The 20,521-nt window shown below is 53.5% G+C and overlaps 1 protein-coding gene across 5 annotated transcripts in view; it reads left to right on the top strand.

Annotated features, from left to right (window-relative positions):
* LOC147109492 (formin-1-like) overlaps positions 1 to 20,521 on the top strand; it is a 706,352-nt gene that overhangs the window by 112,399 nt on the left and 573,432 nt on the right. For all 5 annotated transcript variants that reach the window (XM_086003485.1, XM_086003484.1, XM_086003488.1 and 2 more), the window contains one exon: positions 7,994 to 8,111. In XM_086003485.1, coding sequence (XP_085859611.1) covers positions 7,994 to 8,111 — 118 coding nt within the window. The remainder of the gene's footprint in view (positions 1 to 7,993; positions 8,112 to 20,521) is intronic.

The raw sequence follows: 20,521 nt of genomic DNA, 5'->3' as shown, positions 1-20,521 counted from the left end.
CCCCCACTCCCCCCTCCCCCCTCTCCTCCCCCTTCCCCCACTCTTCCCCCCCTCTCCTCCCCCTTCCCCCACTCCTCCCCCTTTCCCCCACTCCCTCTCCCCCCTCCCCTCCCCCTCCCCTCCCCCCTCCACTTCCCCCTCAGCCCCCTCCCCCCCTCCACTCCCCCCCGTCGCTCTCTCTCTTCCCCCCCAGTCGTTCTCTCTCTCTCTCTCTTCCCCCCCAGCCGTTCTCTCTCTCTCTTCCCCCCGTCGCTCTCTTCCCCCCCAGTCACTCTCTTCCCCCCCCAGTCGCTCTCTCTCTTCCCCCCCAGTCGCTCTCTCTCTTCCCCCCCCCAGTCGCTCTCTCTCTTCCTCCCCAGTCGCTCTCTCTCTTCCCCCCCAATCGCTCTCTCTCTTCCCCCGCGTCGCTCTCTCGCTTCCCCCCCAGTCACTCTCTCTCTTCCCCCCCAGTCGCTCTCTCTCTTCCCCCCCAGTTGCTCTCTCTCTTCCCCCCGGTCGCTCTCTCTCTTCCCCCCGGTCGCTCTCTCTCTTCCCCCCCGGTCGCTCTCTCTCTTCCCCCCCCCGGTCGCTCTCTCTCTTCCCCCCCGGTCGCGCTCTCTCTTCCCCCCCGGTCGCTCCCTCTCTTCCCCCCCCGTCGCTCTCTCTCTTCCCCCCCAGTCGCTCTCTCTCTTCCCCCCCAGTCGCTCTCTCTCTTCCCCCCCAGTCGCTCTCTCTCTTTCCCCCCCCAGTCGCTCTCTCTCTTTCCCCCCCCCCCAGTCGCTCTCTCTCTTCCCCCCCCAGTCGCTCTCTCTCCCCCCCGAGTCGCTCTCTCTCTTCCCCCCCCAGTCGCTCTCTCTCTTCCCCCCCAGTCGCTCTCTCTCTTTCCCCCCCCCAGTCGCTCTCTCTCTTCCCCCCCAGTCGCTCTCTCCCCCCCCAGTCGCTCTCTCTCTTCCCCCCCCAGTCGCTCTCTCTCTTCCCCCCCCAGTCGCTCTCTCTCTTCCCCCCCAGTCGCTCTCTCTCTTCCCCCCCTCCCAGTCGCTCTCTCTCTTCCCCCCCCAGTCGCTCTCTCTTCCCCCCCAGTCGCTCTCTCTCTTCCCCCCCAGTCGCTCTCTCTCTTCCCCCCAGTCGCTCTCTCTCTTCCCCCACAGTCGCTCTCTCTCTTCCCCTCAGTCGCTCTCTCTCTTCCCCCTCAGTCGCTCTCTCTCTTCCCCCCCAGTCGCTCGCTCTCTTCCCCCCCAGTCGCTCGCTCTCTTCCCCCCCCAGTCGCTCGCTCTCTTCCCCCCCCCAGTCGCTCGCTCTCTTCCCCCCCGGTCGCTCTCTCTCTTCCCCCCCCGGTCGCTCTCTCTCTTCCCCCCCGGTCGCTCTCTCTCTTCCCCCCCCGGTCGCTCTCTCTCTTCCCCCCCGGTCGCTCTCTCTCTTCCCCCCCCGGTCGCTCTCTCTCTTCCCCCCCGGTCGCTCTCTCTCTTCCCCCCCCGGTCGCTCTCTCTCTTCCCCCCCGGTCGCTCTCTCTCTTCCCCCCCGGTCGCTCTCTCTCTTCCCCCCCGGTCGCTCTCTCTCTTACCCCCCCCGGTCGCTCTCTCTCTTCCCCCCCGGTCGCTCTCTCTCTTCCCCCCCGGTCGCTCCTCTCTTCCCCCCCCCGTCGCTCTCTCTCTTCCCCCCCCAGTCGCTCTCTCTCTTCCCCCCCGGTCGCTCTCTCTCTTACCCCCCCCGGTCGCTCTCTCTCTTCCCCCCGGTCGCTCTCTCTCTTCCCCCCCGGTCGCTCCCTCTCTTCCCCCCCCCGTCGCTCTCTCTCTTCCCCCCCCAGTCGCTCTCTCTCTTCCCCCCCAGTCGCTCTCTCTCTTCCCCCCCAGTCGCTCTCTCTCTTCCCCCCCCCCAGTCACTCTCTCTCTTCCCCCCCCCAGTCACTCTCTCTCTTCCCCCCCAGTCGCTCTCTCTCTTCCCCCCCCAGTCGCTCTCTCTCTTCCCCCCCAGTCGCTCTCTCTCTTCCCCCCCAGTCGCTCTCTCTCTTCCCCCCCAGTCGCTCTCTCTCTTCCCCCCACCAGTCGCTCTCTCTTCCCCCCCAGTCGCTCTCTCTCTTCCCCCCCAGTCGCTCTCTCTCTTCCCCCACAGTCGCTCTCTCTCTTCCCCCTCAGTCGCTCGCTCTCTTCCCCCCCGGTCGCTCTCTCTCTTCCCCCCCAGTCGCTCTCTCTCTTCCCCCCCAGTCGCTCTCTCTCTTCCCCCACAGTCGCTCTCTCTCTTCCCCCTCAGTCGCTCGCTCTCTTCCCCCCCGGTCGCTCTCTCTCTTCCCCCCCGGTCGCTCTCTCTCTTCCCCCCCGGTCGCTCTCTCTCTTCCCCCCCGGTCGCTCTCTCTCTTCCCCCCCGGTCGCTCTCTCTCTTCCCCCCCGGTCGCTCTCTCTCTTCCCCCCCCCCGGTCGCTCTCTCTCTTCCCCCCCGGTCACTCTCTCTCTTCCCCCCCGGTCGCTCTCTCTCTTCCCCCCCGGTCGCTCCCTCTCTTCCCCCCCCGTCGCTCTCTCTCTTCCCCCCCCCCCAGTCGCTCTCTCTCTTCCCCCCCCAGTCGCTCTCTCTCTTCCCCCCCAGTCGCTCTCTCTCTTCCCCCCCCAGTCGCTCTCTCTCTTCCCCCCCCCCCAGTCGCTCTCTCTCTTCCCCCCCCAGTCGCTCTCTCTCTTCCCCCCCCAGTCGCTCTCTCTCTTCCCCCCCCCAGTCGCTCTCTCTCTTCCCCCCCCAGTCGCTCTCTCTCTTCCCCCCCCAGTCGCTCTCTCTCTTCCCCCCCCAGTCGCTCTCTCTCTTCCCCCCCAGTTGCTCTCTCTCTTCCCCCCCCCAGTCGCTCTCTCTCTTCCCCCCCCCAGTCGCTCTCTCTTCCCCCCCAGTCGCTCTCTCTCTTCCCCCCCAGTCGCTCTCTCTCTTCCCCCACAGTCGCTCTCTCTCTTCCCCCTCAGTCGCTCTCTCTCTTCCCCCCCAGTCGCTCGCTCTCTTCTCCCCCAGTCGCTCGCTCTCTTCCCCCCCAGTCGCTCGCTCTCTTCCCCCCCAGTCGCTCGCTCTCTTCCCCCCCAGTCGCTCGCTCTCTTCCCCCCAGTCGCTCGCTCTCTTCCCCCCCAGTCGCTCGCTCTCTTCCCCCCCAGTCGCTCGCTCTCTTCCCCCCCCAGTCGCTCGCTCTCTTCTCCCCCAGTCGCTCGCTCTCTTCCCCCCCAGTCGCTCGCTCCTCTCTTCCCCCCCAGTCGCTCGCTCTCTTCCCCCCCAGTCGCTCGCTCTCTTCCCCCCCAGTCGCTCGCTGTCTTCCCCCCCAGTCGCTCGCTCTCTTCCCCCCAGTCGCTCGCTCTCTTCCCCCCCAGTCGCTCGCTCTCTTCCCCCCCCAGTCGCTCGCTCTCTTCCCCCCCAGTCGCTCGCACTCTTCCCCCCAGTCGCTCGCTCTCTTCCCCCCCAGTCGCTCGCTCTCTTCCCCCCCAGTCGCTCGCTCTCTTCCCCCCCAGTCGCTCGCTCTCTTCCCCCCCAGTCGCTCGCTCTCTTCCCCCCCAGTCGCTCGCTCTCTTCCCCCCCAGTCGCTCGCTCTCTTCCCCCCCAGTCGCTCGCTCTCTTCCCCCCAGTCGCTCGCTCTCTTCCCCCCCAGTCGCTCGCTCTCTTCCCCCCCAGTCGCTCGCTCTCTTCCCCCCCAGTCGCCCGCTCTCTTCCCCCCCAGTCGCTCGCTCTCTTCCCCCCCAGTCGCTCGCTCTCTTCCCCCCCAGTCGCTCGCTCTCTTCCCCCCCAGTCGCTCGCTCTCTTCCCCCCCAGTCGCTCGCTCTCTTCACCCCCAGTCGCTCGCTCTCTTCCCCCCAGTCGCTCGCTCTCTTCCCCACCAGTCGCTCGCTCTCTTCCCCCCCAGTCGCTCGCTCTCTTCCCCCCCAGTCGCTCGCTCTCTTCCCCCCCAGTCGCTCGCTCTCTTCCCCCCCAGTCGCTCGCTCTCTTCCCCCCCCAGTCGCTCGCTCTCTTCCCCCCCAGTCGCTCGCTCTCTTCCCCCCCAGCCGCTCGCTCTCTTCCCCCCCAGTCGCTCGCTCTCTTCCCCCCCAGTCGCTCGCTCTCTTCCCCCCCAGTCGCTCGCTCTCTTCCCCCCCAGTCGCTCGCTCTCTTCCCCCCCAGTCGCTCGCTCTCTTCCCCCCCCAGTCGCTCGCTCTCTTCCCCCCCAGTCGCTCGCTCTCTTCCCCCCCAGTCGCTCGCTCTCTTCCCCCCAGTCGCTCGCTCTCTTCCCCCCCAGTCGCTCGCTCTCTTCCCCCCCAGTCGCTCGCTCTCTTCCCCCCCAGTCGCTCGCTCTCTTCCCCCCCAGTCGCTCGCTCTCTTCCCCCCCAGTCGCTCGCTCTCTTCCCCCCCAGTCGCTCGCTCTCTTCCCCCCCAGTCGCTCGCTCTCTTCCCCCCCAGTCGCTCGCTCTCTTCCCCCCCAGTCGCTCGCTCTCTTCCCCCCCAGTCGCTCGCTCTCTTCCCCCCCAGTCGCTCGCTCTCTTCCCCCCCAGTCGCTCGCTCTCTTCCCCCCCAGTCGCTCGCTCTCTTCCCCCCCAGTCGCTCGCTCTCTTCCCCCCCAGTCGCTCGCTCTCTTCCCCCCCAGTCGCTCGCCCTCTTCCCCCCCCAGTCGCTCGCTCTCTTCCCCCCCAGTCGCTCGCTCTCTTCCCCCCCAGTCGCTCGCTCTCTTCCCCCCCAGTCGCTCGCTCTCTTCCCCCCCAGTCGCTCGCTCTCTTCCCCCCCAGTCGCTCGCTCTCTTCCCCCCCAGTCGCTCGCTCTCTTCCCCCCCCAGTCGCTCGCTCTCTTCCCCCCAGTCGCTCGCTCTCTTCCCCCCCAGTCGCTCGCTCTCTTCCCCCCCAGTCGCTCGCTCTCTTCCCCCCCCAGTCGCTCGCTCTCTTCCCCCCCAGTCGCTCGCTCTCTTCCCCCCCCAGTCGCTCGCTCTCTTCCCCCCCAGTCGCTCGCTCTCTTCCCCCCCAGTCGCTCGCGCTCTTCCCCCCCAGTCGCTCGCTCTCTTCCCCCCCAGTCGCTCGCTCTCTTCCCCCCCAGTCGCTCGCTCTCTTCCCCCCCAGTCGCTCGCTCTCTTCCCCCCCAGTCGCTCGCTCTCTTCCCCCCCCAGTCGCTCGCTCTCTTCCCCCCCCAGTCGCTCGCTCTCTTCCCTCCCAGTCGCTCTCTCTCTCTCTCTCTCTTCCAACAACAACATGCCCTCGAAAAAGCCTCGGCACCGCTGGGCACTCCAGCTGGTAATATATAAAACGGTATGTCTCTCTGTCTGTCTTTCTGTCTCTCTGTCCGGCTATACAATCAAAAGTTATAGAGCGTACCTACAGGTGTGTTACATCAAAAGAAAGCTTACGATTCCAGAACGGTCGTAAGTGTATTTACGTTTCGGTGAGACAAAAATTGCGCCCGCGGTGTCCAAAAAACGTTCAAAATTCCGCTCATTATCTGCTCATTAGCATTGAGTGACGTCGAGGGCGACCAGTCGTAAGGTCGAGCAACCCGACGGTCGACCAATCGCTGCGTGGCGGGGTCGTGTTCCTGGCACGTGCAGGCGGGCCCTCCTAGAATCGAGTGACGGGACGATTGACCAATCCTACGCTTCGGTGACCTGATGGTCGACCAATTGGTGCGTGTGTGGGCGGGCCTTATCGTTCTGAACCGAGGTGAGTCGCCGCCATCTTGATTCCAAACTTTTCAATTCTTTTTCCCGCTTTCTGCGTGTTTCTTTTCAAATCTACATTTCCACCAAAAAAAAAGTTGCTTTTAAAACACACATTGTTTTTAAAAAAGTTAATTCATTTGTAAATCTTTTTTCTAACCTGTATAATTTTCCTACCTTTCACCGCTTTTGCAGGCAGGCCTCGAAGCCTGGGCGTCTGTTGCCCAGCCACGCCCGAGCTACGCACCGGCCATCCCGCTGGGCCCAATTCCGAACCAGTGGCCAGCTATCTTGGTGAAGGCTGGCTGGGCTCACTGCAAACTCCTCGCGCTCGCGCTGCACGGCGCACTAGCACCTCCACACAGAGCGCGGCCAGAGGGAAGCGAGCAGGTTAGCGGGGATGGGGGGGGTGGGGCTCGGGAGGGGAGGGGGAGCGGAGAGGGTTACCCCGGCAACCGGGCTTGCCAGCCGCAATCGGCCGTCTCAAGCCGCTCAGGCCCAGGCCCGGTCCCGGAGATCGTGAGGCGGAGAGGGGAGGAGGGTTACCAAGGCAACCGGGCCCGGCCAGCCGCAATCGGCCGTCACAAGCTGCCTCGGCCCGGCCTTCCCCTCCCTCCCCCCCCCCTACACCCCCTCCCTCCCCTCCCTCCCCCCTCCCCTTCCTCCCCTCCCTCCCCCCTTCCTCCCCTCCCCTCCTTCCTCCCCGCCCCTCCTTCCTCCCCTCCCCCCCTTCCTCCCCGCACCCCCCTTCCTCCCCGCACCCCCCTTCCTCCCCTCCCCCTTCCTCCCCCACCCCCCCTCCACTTCCTCCCCTCCCCCCACCCCTCCCCTCCCTCTCCCCCCTCCCCCCACTCCCCCCCTCCCTCCCTCCCCCCCTCCCCACTCCCTCCCTCCCCCCTCCCCACTCCCTCCCCCCCTCCCTCCCCCCTCCCCTCCATCCCCCCTCCCCTCCATCCCCCCCCTCCCCTCCCTCCCCTCCCCCCCTCCCCCCTTCCTGCCCCCTCCCCTCCCTCCCCTCCCCCCTTCCTGCCCCCTCCCCTCCCTCCCCTCCCCCCTTCCTCCCCTCCCTCCCCCCCTCCCCCTCCCCTTCCTCCCCCCTCCCCTTCCTCCCCTCCCCCCTCCCCTTCCTCCCCCTCCCCTTCCTCCCCCTCCCCTTCCTCCGCCTCCCCCCTCCCCTTCGCCTCCTCCCTCCCCTTCGCCTCCTCCCCTTCGCCTCCTCCCCTTCCCCCCTCCCCTTCCCCCCTCCCCTTCCCCCCTCCCCTTCCTTCCCCTCCCCTTGCTTCCCCTCCCCTTCCTCCCCCCCCCTTCCTCCACCTCCCCTTCCCCGTCCTCCCCCTCCCCTGTCCTCCCCCTCCCCCGTCCTCCCCCTCCCCCGTCCTCCCCCTCCCCGTCCTCGCCCTCCCCGTCCTCCGCTCTCCGTCCTCCCCCTCCCCGCTGCTCCCCCTCCTCCCCCCCTCCTGACCCTCACCCCCCCGCCCCCTCCTCCCTCCCCTATCTCCCCTCCCCTCCCACTCCCCCTCCTCCCCCCCTCCTCTCCCCCTCCCTCCCTCTCCCTCCCTTCCCCCCCAGCCGCGCGCGCTCCCTTCCCCCCCAGCCGCGCGCGCTCCCTTCCCCCCACCAGTCGCGCGCGCTCCCTTCCCCCCCCCCAGTCGCGCGCTCTCCCTTCCCCCCCCAGTCGCGCGCTCTCCCTTCCCCCCCCAGTCGCGCTCTCTCTTCCCCCCCCCCCCCAGTCGCGCTCTCTCTTTCCCCCCCCCCCCCCAGTCGCGCTCTCTCTTCCCCTCCAGTCGCTCTCTCTCTATTCCAACATCAACATGCCCTCAAAAATCCCTCGGCACCGCCGGGCACTTCAGCTAGTTTACCTATATTTTGGTCTGGTAAAGGCACACTCTGGGTTTTAGGAGACATGCGGTTCACCTACGAGAGTGACCAATAATGCTGGAACCAAAAAACTATTTCTCGCGTAAAACCCCCAAATGTAATGTAGATATAACTGAATTAGTAATAACTGGCAGTGTTGTAGTTAAATTTCTATTTATAAATTGACCTGCTCTGACATCTTGCTCTGGGTGTAAGGAACCCAAAAATACAGGGTAAAATGAAGTATGGTGAGTTGTGGTGGTGTAAGTAACTTTGATTCCACCTCTGTGTATGTCTTATATCAGTAACCTGGCGTAGTAAGGAAACTTGCATAGACAACCAAATTGGAGGGGGTGAAAGTGGGAAATAGATATCCAAGAGAGCCTTCTAGATTGAATCCATAGACATACAATGAAGAATACTATACTGAATCCAATATTAACAGGACTAAGATCTATATGCATGCATTCTGCGATGTTAGTTTTGTTGCACAAGTGTTTTCTTTAATGTTCCATCTCTTTATTTTAATCACAGGATTTATCTCCATCAGAATTTGAAGACAGAACTCCTCCTGGACGACTCCAAGCTGTATGGCCACCTCCCAAACCAAAAGATGAGGAAGAAAAAGTGGGCCTGAAGTACACAGAAGCGGGTAAGAACCAAAATGGTCACTGATCAGTAAACAACTCTGTGCTCTTTAAAAACATACAGATATAAAATGCAATGAGATATTTGTTTTACAGTCTTGATTTGTTTTGTATAATTTTGAATCATGTCTGTAAAATGTGACATGTCTGTAGAATTTAAGCGCACCTTTTTTGTGTAGTACTGCCAAGCATAGTCTTGGTGCTATTAGCAGCCTAGAGTTAGATCTGAAAAGATGTAATAAGCAGAAGCTGAATTGAACTATTGTGATCAGAAACATGTAGCTCATCTAGGAGAATCATCTCGAGTATAGATTATAAACTATATCATGTATCAGGCTAACCTAGCAGTAAGGGTGCTACCTTTTGTCTACCATATTATGTACCATTAGCCACTCAGGACATATTGAGGGAATTAAATGCTCAGTAGAGTTACTTTCGTTAAAATTATGTTTGATAAATTTTTCATTGTATTCAATGTCAGAAAATGTGACAGCCCAAAAATTGCACTGAGTAGTGTCATAAATGGTAAGAAACTATTAAATGTTGGTGTTCAGAGAGATTTAGGTGTCCTTGTACAGGAAACACAGAGTTAGCATGCAGGTACATCAAGCAATTATGAAGGCAAATGGCATGTTGGCCTTTATTGCAAGGGAGTTGGAGTACAAGAATAAGAAACTCTTACTACAATTGTACAGGGCTGTGGTGAGACCACACCTGGAGTACTGTGTACAGTTGTGGTCTCCTTATCTGAGGAAGGACATACTTGCCTTACAGGCAGTGCAACAAAGGTTCACTAGATTGGTTCCTGGGATGAGAGGGTTGTCCTATGAGGAGAGATTGAGTGGATTGGCCTATACTCTCTGGAGTTAGAAGAATGAGAGGTGATCTCATTGAAACATATAAGATTCTGGGGGAATTGACAGGATAGATGCTGAGAGGTTGTTTCCCCTGGCTGGAGAGTCTAGAAACAGGGGGCATATTCTCAGGATAAGAGTTTGGCAATTTAAGGCTGAGATAAGGAGGAATTTCTTCACTCAGAGGGTTGTGAATCTTTGGAATTCTTTACCCCAAAGGGCTGTGGATGCAGAGTTGTTGAGTATATTCAAGGCAGAAATAGATAGATTCTTGGACTCTAGGGGAATCAAGGGATATGGAGATCGGGCGGGAAAGTGGAGTTGATATTGAAGATCAGCCATGATGTTATTGAATAGCAGAGCAGGCTCGATGGGCCATATGGCCTACTCCTGCTCCTAATTTTTATGTTCTTATATGAGTGCTCAATTCGCTCTCTGCTTTTTAGAAAAAAACAGGTTAACAACTCTATTATCAGTAGACAAGAGAAATTTATTTTGAATGATACTGCACAGCATAATTTCCAGGTTAAAAACACAAGGCATCAAGGTCTGGATTAGGTTTGCAAAATCTATCTATTGTATATTAATTTGTTACTTGGTGGGTGTTTCATTGAAAACTGCCTGCAGTACTTGTTACTCCTGTAGGTGGCATTGTGAGAGCACAGTCTGGTCACTGGGTTCCCATAAATTGCTCAAAATGCTTTCTGAATTTCTTTTCTTCAGTCTCCATTTTTTCCTTGGTAACTGTAATATCTAATCTCCAAAACAATGGTTTAAACATAAAATAAATAAAATTTTGAAAGCAAACAAAGCCTCATGGAAAAATACAGGAAGGGAGGTTGGAGGGACAGTAGAGAAGGGAAACTGGTTGAGGATGAGGGGTCTTTGACCTCAGCCCCCATCCATTTGAGAGAGCGAGGGAGAGTAGATAAAAGGTTAAAAGTGAGCTGAGTGGCAGCAGAGCAAGGTGGAGGGCAGGATACAGGAATTGAGTGGGTTGTTGAGAGATTGGGGTAGTAATGAGAGTGAGGGGGTGGTAGGATGGTGAATGGGTAGTGGGAAGGGGTACAGGACTCAATGGGAGCAAGGAGGTGGGAGGAAGCATAAGGGATGGGAAGGGAGCTGCTGCGAGCCACATTTTCCCTACAACTCTTACCTCAGATGCAGCCTGCAGCTGTTGGCAGCTCCCTTTCCTGCCATACCATTTACCAGCTCCCAGCCAAAAGGAAGGAAAAGAAGAAGACGACAGACGCAGACAGGATCGAGAGAAGCAGCAGGGAAGGGAAAGACCAAGGCAGAGGAGGGGAGACAGAATAAGCACTACAAAGACAGTAGAGAGCGGTAAAAGAATGACCATGTTCTCTGACTTACTGTATAATACACCACAGGAGATCAATTAGTTATTTATAAATAGGAGTACAGTTGCCCAATCCAGAGAAGACAGTTGTGTCGGCGTTCCATCTCCACAACGCTGCCGGGAAAGAACTCGACGTTTCCTTCTGCGGAAGTCAACTTGCCCATGAACCCCACCCAAAATACCTGGGCGTCATCCTGGACAGGACTTGCACCTAGTGGCCTCATCTTGCTAACACCGGCCAAAATGTAAAAACCAGGGTGAACCTGGTCCGGAAACCCGCAGGAATGTCATGGGGAGCACAGCCAGAAAACTTCACACTGCAACAGTGGCCCTCATCTACTCTGCTGTAGAATACTGTTCTGCCTCATGGCCGTGCAACCATCACACACAGATCATGATGTGCGGCTAAATGCTGCCATGATGACGGTGTCAGGGATGTTTAAGTCCATTTCAACTGAGTGGCTCCTGGTGCTGTCCCACATTGCCCCACTTGCCATTCGCCGTGACACTACTGTGCTCAGTGAGATGGAAAAAAATAATGAGCAACGTTGACCTTTCCATTCACGAAGACTTGAAAACCCACCATGAAAGCGGTTAAAATTGCGCTGGTTATTCTGGGAAACAGGAGCCAATATTCATGCAGCTGATATCAACCCACTATCCAGATGGACAAAATCGTGGGAGGCATGGAACAAAAAGAACCAACACCTCATCACTGATCCAACAGCAGAGGTGCTTAACCTCGACCTCCCTCGAAGACAGTGGACAGCGCTCAACCAAATCTGCACAGGGCATGGACGATGTGCCCACCTGCTCCACAAGTGGAAGAGGGACGACGCGAAGTGCGACTGTGGCCATGAGTCCCAGACCATGGAACACATCACATCAACCTGCCCACTAAGATCTGTGCAGTGTTATATCCGTGTATCTTAATGTTATGTCCTTCAATAATCAGACAACAGACTGCAGGGAACGATCAACAGGTGTTTACTGAATGAGGGTTCAAACTGCAACTGACTGTACAGATCACTACTCAGGGTTTATATACAGGTGTGGTCACTGCCGGTACTACAGGATACAGGAGCTGTAAAAAGTAGTTCTCCCCCTTAAAGGTACATACATTACAATTCCTCCCCTTTTAGATTAACAGTACCATAACACTCATTTAACAATTAAATATCAAACTAATTACAATTAACACTTTTAACATGCAACATTAACTGAAAATAGTCTATTTATAAATTCAGTCTTTGGGGAGGCTTCCTGATTCTTTCTGGATAACGCCTTTCCCGAGTGTCTTGCTCTTGGTGCGGAGGCGATTCTAACACCCTGTCGTCAGTTGATTCATCAGCTTCCAATGCTATTGTTTCTGAGGTAGATGCGACCTGTACATCGGGTTCCTCACCAGGTACGTATGGCCGAGACATGGGGTTGACTCGTTCCTGTGACTCTAGGATCTGGTCAGCATGGCGTCTCACAATGTTCTCCCCAACATCCACTGTGTAAATTAGTGGCCCCTGCCATGTGCATCTCGTTCTGGGCTGCCATTTCTCTGTTCGGTAGTCGCGGGCCAAGACTGGTTGCCCTACATTGAAGCTCCTTGTCGGCTTCTCATTGATGTGCTGGAATTGCTTACTCTCAGCATCTCTTCGTACATTTGGTCTGAGCAAATCCAGACGAGATCTCAACCTTCGGTTAAAGAACATCATGGCCGGGGCCTTGTTGGTGACTGCATGTGTCGCATTTCTGTAGGCTAACAGGAAATTGTCCACCTTATGCTGCAGTGGAATGTCGTCATCGCACATGGCCTTTACTGCTTTTTTAAAGGCTTGTACGAACCTCTCAGCCAATCCATTTATGGCTGGATGATACGGGGCGGATGTGTAATGCCTTACCCCATTCCTTTTCATAAATCTTCGAAACTCTTCGGACACAAACTGTGGTCCGTTATCAGAGCAAATCTGCTGTGGCAAGCCGTTCCTGGCAAAAATGGTCCGTAGGACTGCAATAGTTTTCTCCGTGGTGGTGGAGGACATTTTGATCACCTCAGGCCATTTCGAGTGCGCATCCACGGCTATTAAAAACATTGAGTCCATGAATGGACCAGCAAAATCAATATGCAACCGTTGCCATGGAGATGAGGGCCACTCCCATGTGTGTAGAGGGGCACGTGGTGGTGCATTTTGGACCTTCTGGCATCCTGAGCAGCTCTTTTCAGGTCCTCGATTTGCTGATCGATCCCCGGCCACCACACATAAGCCCTAGCAAGGCTTTTCATTTTCACCCCTCCCAGATGACCTTCGTGAAGCTCATTGAGCACTCTCTCCCTTAACTTGGGTGGAATTACCACTCGGGATCCACACATCAAGGTCCCCTGGCATACTGACAGCTGTTCTCTTCTGGATGAGAATGCTGGCAACAGTGAGTCGCCATGTGCTGGCCATCCCTTCACCGTCAAATCATATACCCGAGACAGTGTCGGGTCATTTCGGGTCTCCTTCTCTATACCAGCGTTAGTTACTGGCAAGCATTCAATTATAGTCGAATGAAATATTTCGACAGGATCCACTGCTGGTGCTTCCTCCGCAGTAGGCAGTGGCAGGCGTGATAGCCCATCAGAGTTTCCATGCTGTTTCGTGCCCTTATACTCGATTTCATATTGGTGCGCCCCTAGAAAAAGGTACCATCTTTGTAGCCGTTGCGCAGTCATCACCGGAACGCCCTTCTTTGGATTAAAGATGGAGACAAGTGGTTGGTGGTCAATCAGCAAGGTGAACTTCTGCCCGTGCAGATAGTGATTGAACTTTTTCACTCCCCACACTAGGCTGAGGGCCTCCCTGTGAAGCTGGGCGTAGTTACGCTCGGCTGAGGTTAGTGACCGAGACGCAAAGGCTACTGGCCTCTCAGCCGTCCGGGAATTTGTGCGACAGCACCGCTCCAATGCCATAGGGTGATGCATCACACGCCAACCGAATTGGTAGTGCTGGGTTGAAATGAGCCAACACCTCTTTTGATGTGATCAATGCTTTGCTCTTCTGGAAAGCTCGTTTACAATTGTCACTCCACTTCCATGGTACCCCCGTTTGCAGTAGGGTGTTCAGTGGGTGTAGTACGGTAGACAAATTCGGCAAGAACTTATGGTAGTAGTTCACCAGCCCGAGGAACGACCTCAGTTGTGACACATTTTCCGGTGCTGGAGCCTTGACTACTGCCTCAATCTTTTCAGGGGACTTACGTAACCCCTCTTTATCAATAACATGGCCACAATGCGAGATCTGTTTCTGGAAAAACTCGCATTTGTGGCGATTAGCTCGGAGCCCATATTCCTTCAATCTAGTGAGCACCTGCTCCAGGTTGGCGAGGTGATCACTGTCATTTTCGCCCGTGACCAGGATGTCGTCCAAATAACACTGGGTCCCTGGAATCCCTTGCAGGACTTGTTCCATTGCCCTTTGCCAAATAGCCGGAGCTGATGCTACCCCGAACACCAGCCGGTTGTATTGGTAGAGACCTTTATGAGTGTTGATCGTGAGGTACTGTTTTGAGGCTTCTTCTACCTCCATTTGCAGGTATGCCTGAGCCAGATCAATCTTAGTGAAGCGTTTCCCTCCAGATAGCGAGGCGAAAATATCTTCAATCCGCGGAAGCGGATATTGTACAGTGTGAAGGATTGGGTTCACTGTCACCTTAAAGTCCCCACAGATGCGAACCTTCTTTGGTTCCCCAGGCGTATTACTCAACGACCTCTTCATTACAGGAACGATGGGTGTAGCCCACTCACTCCAGTCCACTTTGGACAGTACTCCTGAATGTTCCAAACCTTCCAGCTCTGCTTCGACGGCTGGGCGGATCGCATAAACTTTGGGCTTGCATTTTCCTCTATTTTGATCATCGCTGTTATGCCTTTTAGTGCTCCGAGTCCCTGCTGGAACACTTCTTGTGCGTCAGTTAGCATTTTTGACAGTCGTCCAGGTGTGACGTCGTCATCCTTTTTGGCATCTACAGTCAGTGCTTGTATGGAATGCCAATCTAGCTGTATCTTCCGGATCCATTCACGTCCTAGTAGTGGTGGTCCTCCATCTGGCAATACATATAGGTCCATTTTTGGTGTTTCCTTGCCGTTATATATAACGTTCACCCTTATTTTTCCTTTGGGGTAGACTTTTTGCCCCGTATACGTCTTCAAGACAATCTTTGTATCTCTCAAGGGTATATGTGAGAATAGCCGCTTGTAGTCCCTTCGGTTTATGACTGTTAGGGCTGATCCTGTGTCCAATTCCATTTTCACTTGGACTCCGTCTATCTTGAGCGTGACCCAGATAGTTTGGTGATCCTCCATTTTGATCACATTATGTAGTTTCAGACAACCCAGCTCCTTGCTTCCGGAGTCTGTATCACTCTTCTGTTCGTCTGAACTACTCTCCGTCACCTTATGTACCTTCTTGTACTTCTCCTGTGGAGATTTCTTGCTGCTGGTTTTCTTTCCCGACCTGCAGACTCTTGCTATGTGTCCTACTTTTCCACACTGCACACTTTGTCCTTGAACCAGCAATCATTATGGTCGTGTGTTGTTCTGCCGCAGCGATAGCACTTCACTGTTCCGTATGACATTTCATTTGTGCCATGTTGTTGCGGTCTCCGTTGTATCTCTGCAGCGCCCCATGCTGCTGCTTCGTGTGATACTGCAATGCTGAAAGCCTTGTCCAGCGTAAGATCCTTTTCTGATAGAAGCCGTTTCTGGGTTCCTTCACTTTGAAGCCCACACACAAACTTGTCCCTTAAAGTATCTGCTAGTCCCGTTCCAAACTGGCAGTGTTTCGATAGCTTGCACAGTTCCGTTAAATACTCAGCATTACTTTCATCTTTATGCTGGTTCCTTTTGTGAAACTTAAATCTTTCTGCTATCAGCAGCGGTGTGCGGTTTAAGTGGTCCTGTAGGATTGCCACTATGCTTTCAAATCCTTTTCTACTGGCTTCTCTGGGGTTACTAGGTTTCGTAGTAAGCCATACGTTTTTGCACCCATTGAATTCAACAATACCAGCGCTTTCTTGTCATCTGGCACTTCATTCGCCTTGCAGTATACTTCTATGCGTTCGACATATGTCGTCCAATCTTCGACTTCATTGTCGAACGTTGTGATACTGCCACTCTTTGGCATTTTTGGGTGTGGTTAGACTGGCTTAAAATGGCGTCTCCCGCGCTTTCCTTTCTTCCCTGCTGTGGCTTAAAATGGCGTCTCCCACGCTTTCCTTTCTTCCCCGCTGCTGCTTAAAATGGTGTCTCCCGCGCTGCTGCCAACGCTGCGCTCGGCGGTCATCTTGGCAAATGGCGACGCCCTATGGGTTTCGTGCGCTGCTCCTGCGCTGCTGCCAATGCCGCTCTCTGCGGTCCTCGTGACAATGGCAGCGCCTCGCATTTTCCTGCGCGCCTCTCCCCCGTTGACGCTGCTCGGCCCTTGAACACCGGCTGCGCTCTGCTCTCTCTCATCTCTCTCCCCATTGACGCCGCTCGGTCCTGAACACCGGCTGTGCCCTGTGCGCTCTGCCCTCTCTCTCTCCCCCGTCGATGCTGCTCGGCCTTTTTCTGTGCCGCTCGGTCGGCTCTAGCCGCCGCTGTCCGGGAAGGGTCTGCGCAGTACCTGTTGCCAGCCCGTTTCGCTGGACCACCATGACTGGAAAGCCAAGCCTGGCTCTCGACAGCCTCCCCTGCGATGCTCAAATCTCCGCTGGATGACTGGGCGGTTGCCCGTGGTCGACACCCGTGCTTCTGGACTCGACCTCCTTCCACTGTTCTCCAGGAGCGAATCCCTGGGAGGTGATGCAGAGTTGCAGGTAGGTTCGAATCTGCGTCATCGCCAATGTTATATCCGTGTATTTTAATGTTGTGTCCTTCAATAATCAGACAGCAGACTGCAGGGAACGATCAACAGGTGTTTACTGAATGAGGGTTCAAACTGCAACTGACTGTACAGATCACTACTCACGGTTTATATACAGGTGTGGTCACTGCCGGTACTACAGGATACAGGAGCTGTAAAAAGTAGTTCTCCCCCTTAAAGGTACATACATTACATGCAGGAGGCACCTCATTTCTCTACTTGGCATCTCTGGTGGCCATTGAATGGATAGCCAAACTCGACATGCCATTATAAGCTCTTTCCGTCATAGGAAAGTACTACTGCAGAGTATAGCCCTGATCACCAATCAACTATCCTGGTACTGGTAAAATGAATTGCCTTGTGATGAAAACATCATGACAGCTTTCTGGTCATCTGGCATTGACATGCAGGATAAAGTAATATGTATCGCACATGAGCTGGACATTAATGGAATGAAAGCACTTCCTTTTCATGACATTCGAGGGGGATGTCATCCGAGGCTTTGATTATCACGTGCATTCTGTCAATTGATCCTTGTACCCGTTTTAACTGTGCCAGTCTTTAAGACTGGACAGTGTTCTCTCTTCCTTTGGGAAGAATATGAATTGCACAGCTCTCCTGAAGAGAGCATCAGTGACCTTCTTAATGCTGTGGTTTGCAGCTGCCTGATTAAAGTAGCAAAGATCATCTGCTGCTGTCTGCAAGGATCCAGATGCAAAAACAATTTCAAGGCAGTGATGACCTTGACTGGTATGGACAATGCTGTTCCTCTGGTGGAAGTGAGCTGCAGGTTTTCAGCCAGAATCATAGAATCATAGAATCGGACAGCACAGAAGGAGGCCATTCTGCCCATCGAGTCTGTGCCGGCTCTTTCGAAGAGCAATCCAGTTAGTTCCACTCCCCCATTCTTTCCCCATATCACTGCAATTTTTTCTCCTTCAAGTATTTATCCAATTCCCTTTTTGAAGGCTACTATTGAATCTGTATCCTCCACCCTATCAAGCAGTGTGTTCCAAATCCTAACCACTCGTTGTGTAAAAAAAGTTTTTCCTCATGTCGCCTCTGGTTCTTTTGCCAATCACCTTAAATCTGTGGCCTCTGGTTATCGATCCTTCAGCCATTGGAAACAGTTTCTCTTTATTTACTCTGTCTAACCCCTTCATGATTTTAAACAACTCTATCAAATCCCCTCTTAGCCTTCTCTGCTCGATGGAGAAGAACCCCAGCTTCTCCAGTCTATCCACATAACTGTAATCTCTCATCCCTGGAACCATTCAAACAAATCTCTTCTGGAGCCTCTCCAAAGCCTTCACATCCTTCCTAAAGTGTGATGCCCAAAATTGGACACAATACTCCATCTGGGGCCGAACTAGTGTTTTATAAAGGTTTAGCATAACTTCCTGGCTTTTGTATTCTATGGCTCTATTTATAAAGCCCAGGATCCCACATGCTTTATTAACTGCTTTGTTAACCTGTTCTACCACCTGTAAAGATTTGTACAGAAACACCCCCAGGTGTCTCTCTTGCACCCCCTTTAAAATTTGTACCATTTAGTATGTATTGTCTCTCCTCATTCTCCCTACCAAAATGTATCACCTCACACTTTTCTGCATTGAATTTCATCTGCCTTGTGTCCACCCATTCCACCAGCCTGTCTGTCCTCTTGAAGTCTATTACTCAGTGTTTACTACACTTCCAAGTTTTGTGTCATCTGCAAATTTCAAAATTGTGCCCTTTACGCCCAAGTCCAAGTTATTAATGTATATCAAAAACAGCAGTGGTCCTAGCACTGAACCCTGGGGACCACCACTGTATGCCTCCCTCCCGTCTGAAAAACAGCCATTCACCACAACTTTGTTTTCTGTCCCTTAGCCAATTTTGTATCCATGTTGTTACTGCCCCTTTTTATCCCATGGGCTTCAATTTTGCTAACGAGCCTAATATGTGGTACTTTATCAAACACCTTTTGAAATTCCATATACACAAGATCAACTGCACTGCCCTCACCCTCCCTCTCTGTTACCTCCTCAAAAAGTTGATATATTTCCTCAATAACCTCTTCAGGGAAGTGTCGCCTTCTGAGGCACTGTTGGTCAGAATGGTCTAAGCTAGACCTTCTTGTTCTGTAGGCCCTGGAAGTACACTGGTGCATTTTGCACCAGGGGCATGACAGGAATTGGCATGGATGAGGGAGCTGACTCTGAGGGCCAATCTCTCTTCATGGCAAGAACCTTGCACAGGCAAGCTCAGGCAGCTATCACAGTATCAGGTGTGTTGCTATCAATTGCCATTCTCTCCCATTCGCCTAGAACAACTTTTAGGAATTTTGGCATGAATACCAATTATGCCTGTTCATTTATCATTGGTTAGGCGATATAGTGCAGTGTGCATTTCCTTATATCGAACTTATGTTTAAATCCCTCCATGGATTGGCCCTCCCTATCTCTGTACTCTCCTCCAGCCCTATCACTCCTTTGAATTCTGTGTTCCTCTAGCTCCAGCCTATTGTGCACCCCCTCCTCACTTCATTCCAACATTGGTGGCCATGCTCACAGCCACTTTGGCTCCATGCTATGGAATTCTCTGAGATGCATTGGTTGTCATTTTTCAAAATTCCATAGATTCTAGAACGGTTCCCGTGCAGCGGAAGGTAGCAAATGTAACTCCACTATTTAAGAAAGCAGGGAGAGAGAAAACGGGGAACTACAGACCAGTTAGTAGTAGGGAAAATGCTAGAATCTATTATTAAGGACGTGGTAACAGGGCATTTAGAAAATAATAAGATTGGGCAGAGTCAACATGGATTTATGAAAGGGAAATCGTGTTGGGGAAATTGTGTTTGACGAATCTGTAAGAGTTTTTTGAGGTTGTAACTAGCAGAATAGATAAGAGGGAACCTGTGGATGTAGTGTATTTGGATTTTCAGAAGGCATTCGATAAGGTGCCACACAAGAGGTTATTAAACAAAGTTAGGGCTCATGGGATTGGGGGTAATATACTAGCATGGATTGAGGATTGGTTAATGGACAGAAAACAGAGAGTAGGAATAAACGGGTCATTTTTGGGTTGGCAAGCTGTAACTAGTAGGGTACCGCAAGGATCAGTGCTTGGGCCTCAGCTATTCACAATCAATATCAGTGATTTGGATGAGGGGACCAAATGTAACACATCCAAGTTTGCTGATGATTCAAAGATGGGTGGGAATGTAAGTTGTGAGGAGGATGTAAAGAGGCATCAAGGGGATATAGACAAGCTAAGTGAGTGGGCAAGAACATGACAAATGGAATATAATGTGAAGAAATGTGAAGTTATCCACTTTGGTAGGAAAAATAGAAAAGCAGAGTATTTTTAAATGGTGAGCGATTGGGAAATGTTGGTGTTCAGAGGGACCTGGGTGTCCTTGTACACGAATCACTGAAAATTAACATGCAGGTATAGCAAGCAATTAGGAAAGCTAATGGTATGTTGGCCTTTATTACAAGAGGATTTGAGTATAAGAGTAAAGATGTCTTACTGCAATTATGGAGGGCCCTGTTGAGACCACACCTGGAGTATTGTGTACAGTTTTGGGCTCCTTACCTAAGGAAGGATATACTTACCATAGAGGGAGTGCAACAGAGGTTCACCAGACTGGTTCCTGGGATGGGGGGATTGTCTATGAGGAGAGATTGAGTAGACTAGGCCTATATTCTCCAGAGTTTAGAAGAATGAGAGGTGACCTCATTGAAACATACAAAATTCTTACAGGGCTTGACAGGGTAGATGCAGGGAGGATGTTTCCCCTGGCTGGGGAGTCTAGAACTAGGGATCACAGTCTCAGAATAAGGGGTCGGCCATTTAGGACTGAGATGAGGAGACATTTCTTCATTCAGAGGATGGTGAATCTTTGGAATTCTCTACCACAGAGGGCTGTGGAGACTTAGTCATTGAGTATATTCAAGACAGAGATTGATTAGATTTTCGCATATTAAGGGATATGGGGATAGTTCAGGAAAGTGGAGATGAGGTAAAAGATCAGCCATGATCTTTTTGAATGGCAGAGGGGCGAAATGGCCTGCTCCTGCTGCTAGTTCTTGTGTTCTTAAGAACCCCTCAGCCTCTCTACCTCCCTCTCTTTTTAGATTCACCTTTAAAAAAAATCTCTGACCAAGTATTTTTTCACTCCTCCTAACCTTTCCTTCTTTGGTTCAGTGCTTGTATTTTCTTTCAATGTCTGAAGTGCCTTGGGGGGGAATTTTTTCTACATTAAAGGCACTATATCAAGACAAGTTGTTGTCTCTGCAGAATACTGCCCAAGCTTATTTCTCTTTTTCACCCTTGGCTTT

Source organism: Somniosus microcephalus, chromosome 12, assembly GCF_052327205.1.
Source record: "Somniosus microcephalus isolate GS21.2 chromosome 12, FLI_Smic_1.0, whole genome shotgun sequence".
Taxonomy (NCBI): Eukaryota; Metazoa; Chordata; class Chondrichthyes; order Squaliformes; family Somniosidae; genus Somniosus; species Somniosus microcephalus.
Note: the sequence above shows the minus strand (reverse complement) of the source record. Positions and strands in the feature narration are given on the sequence as shown.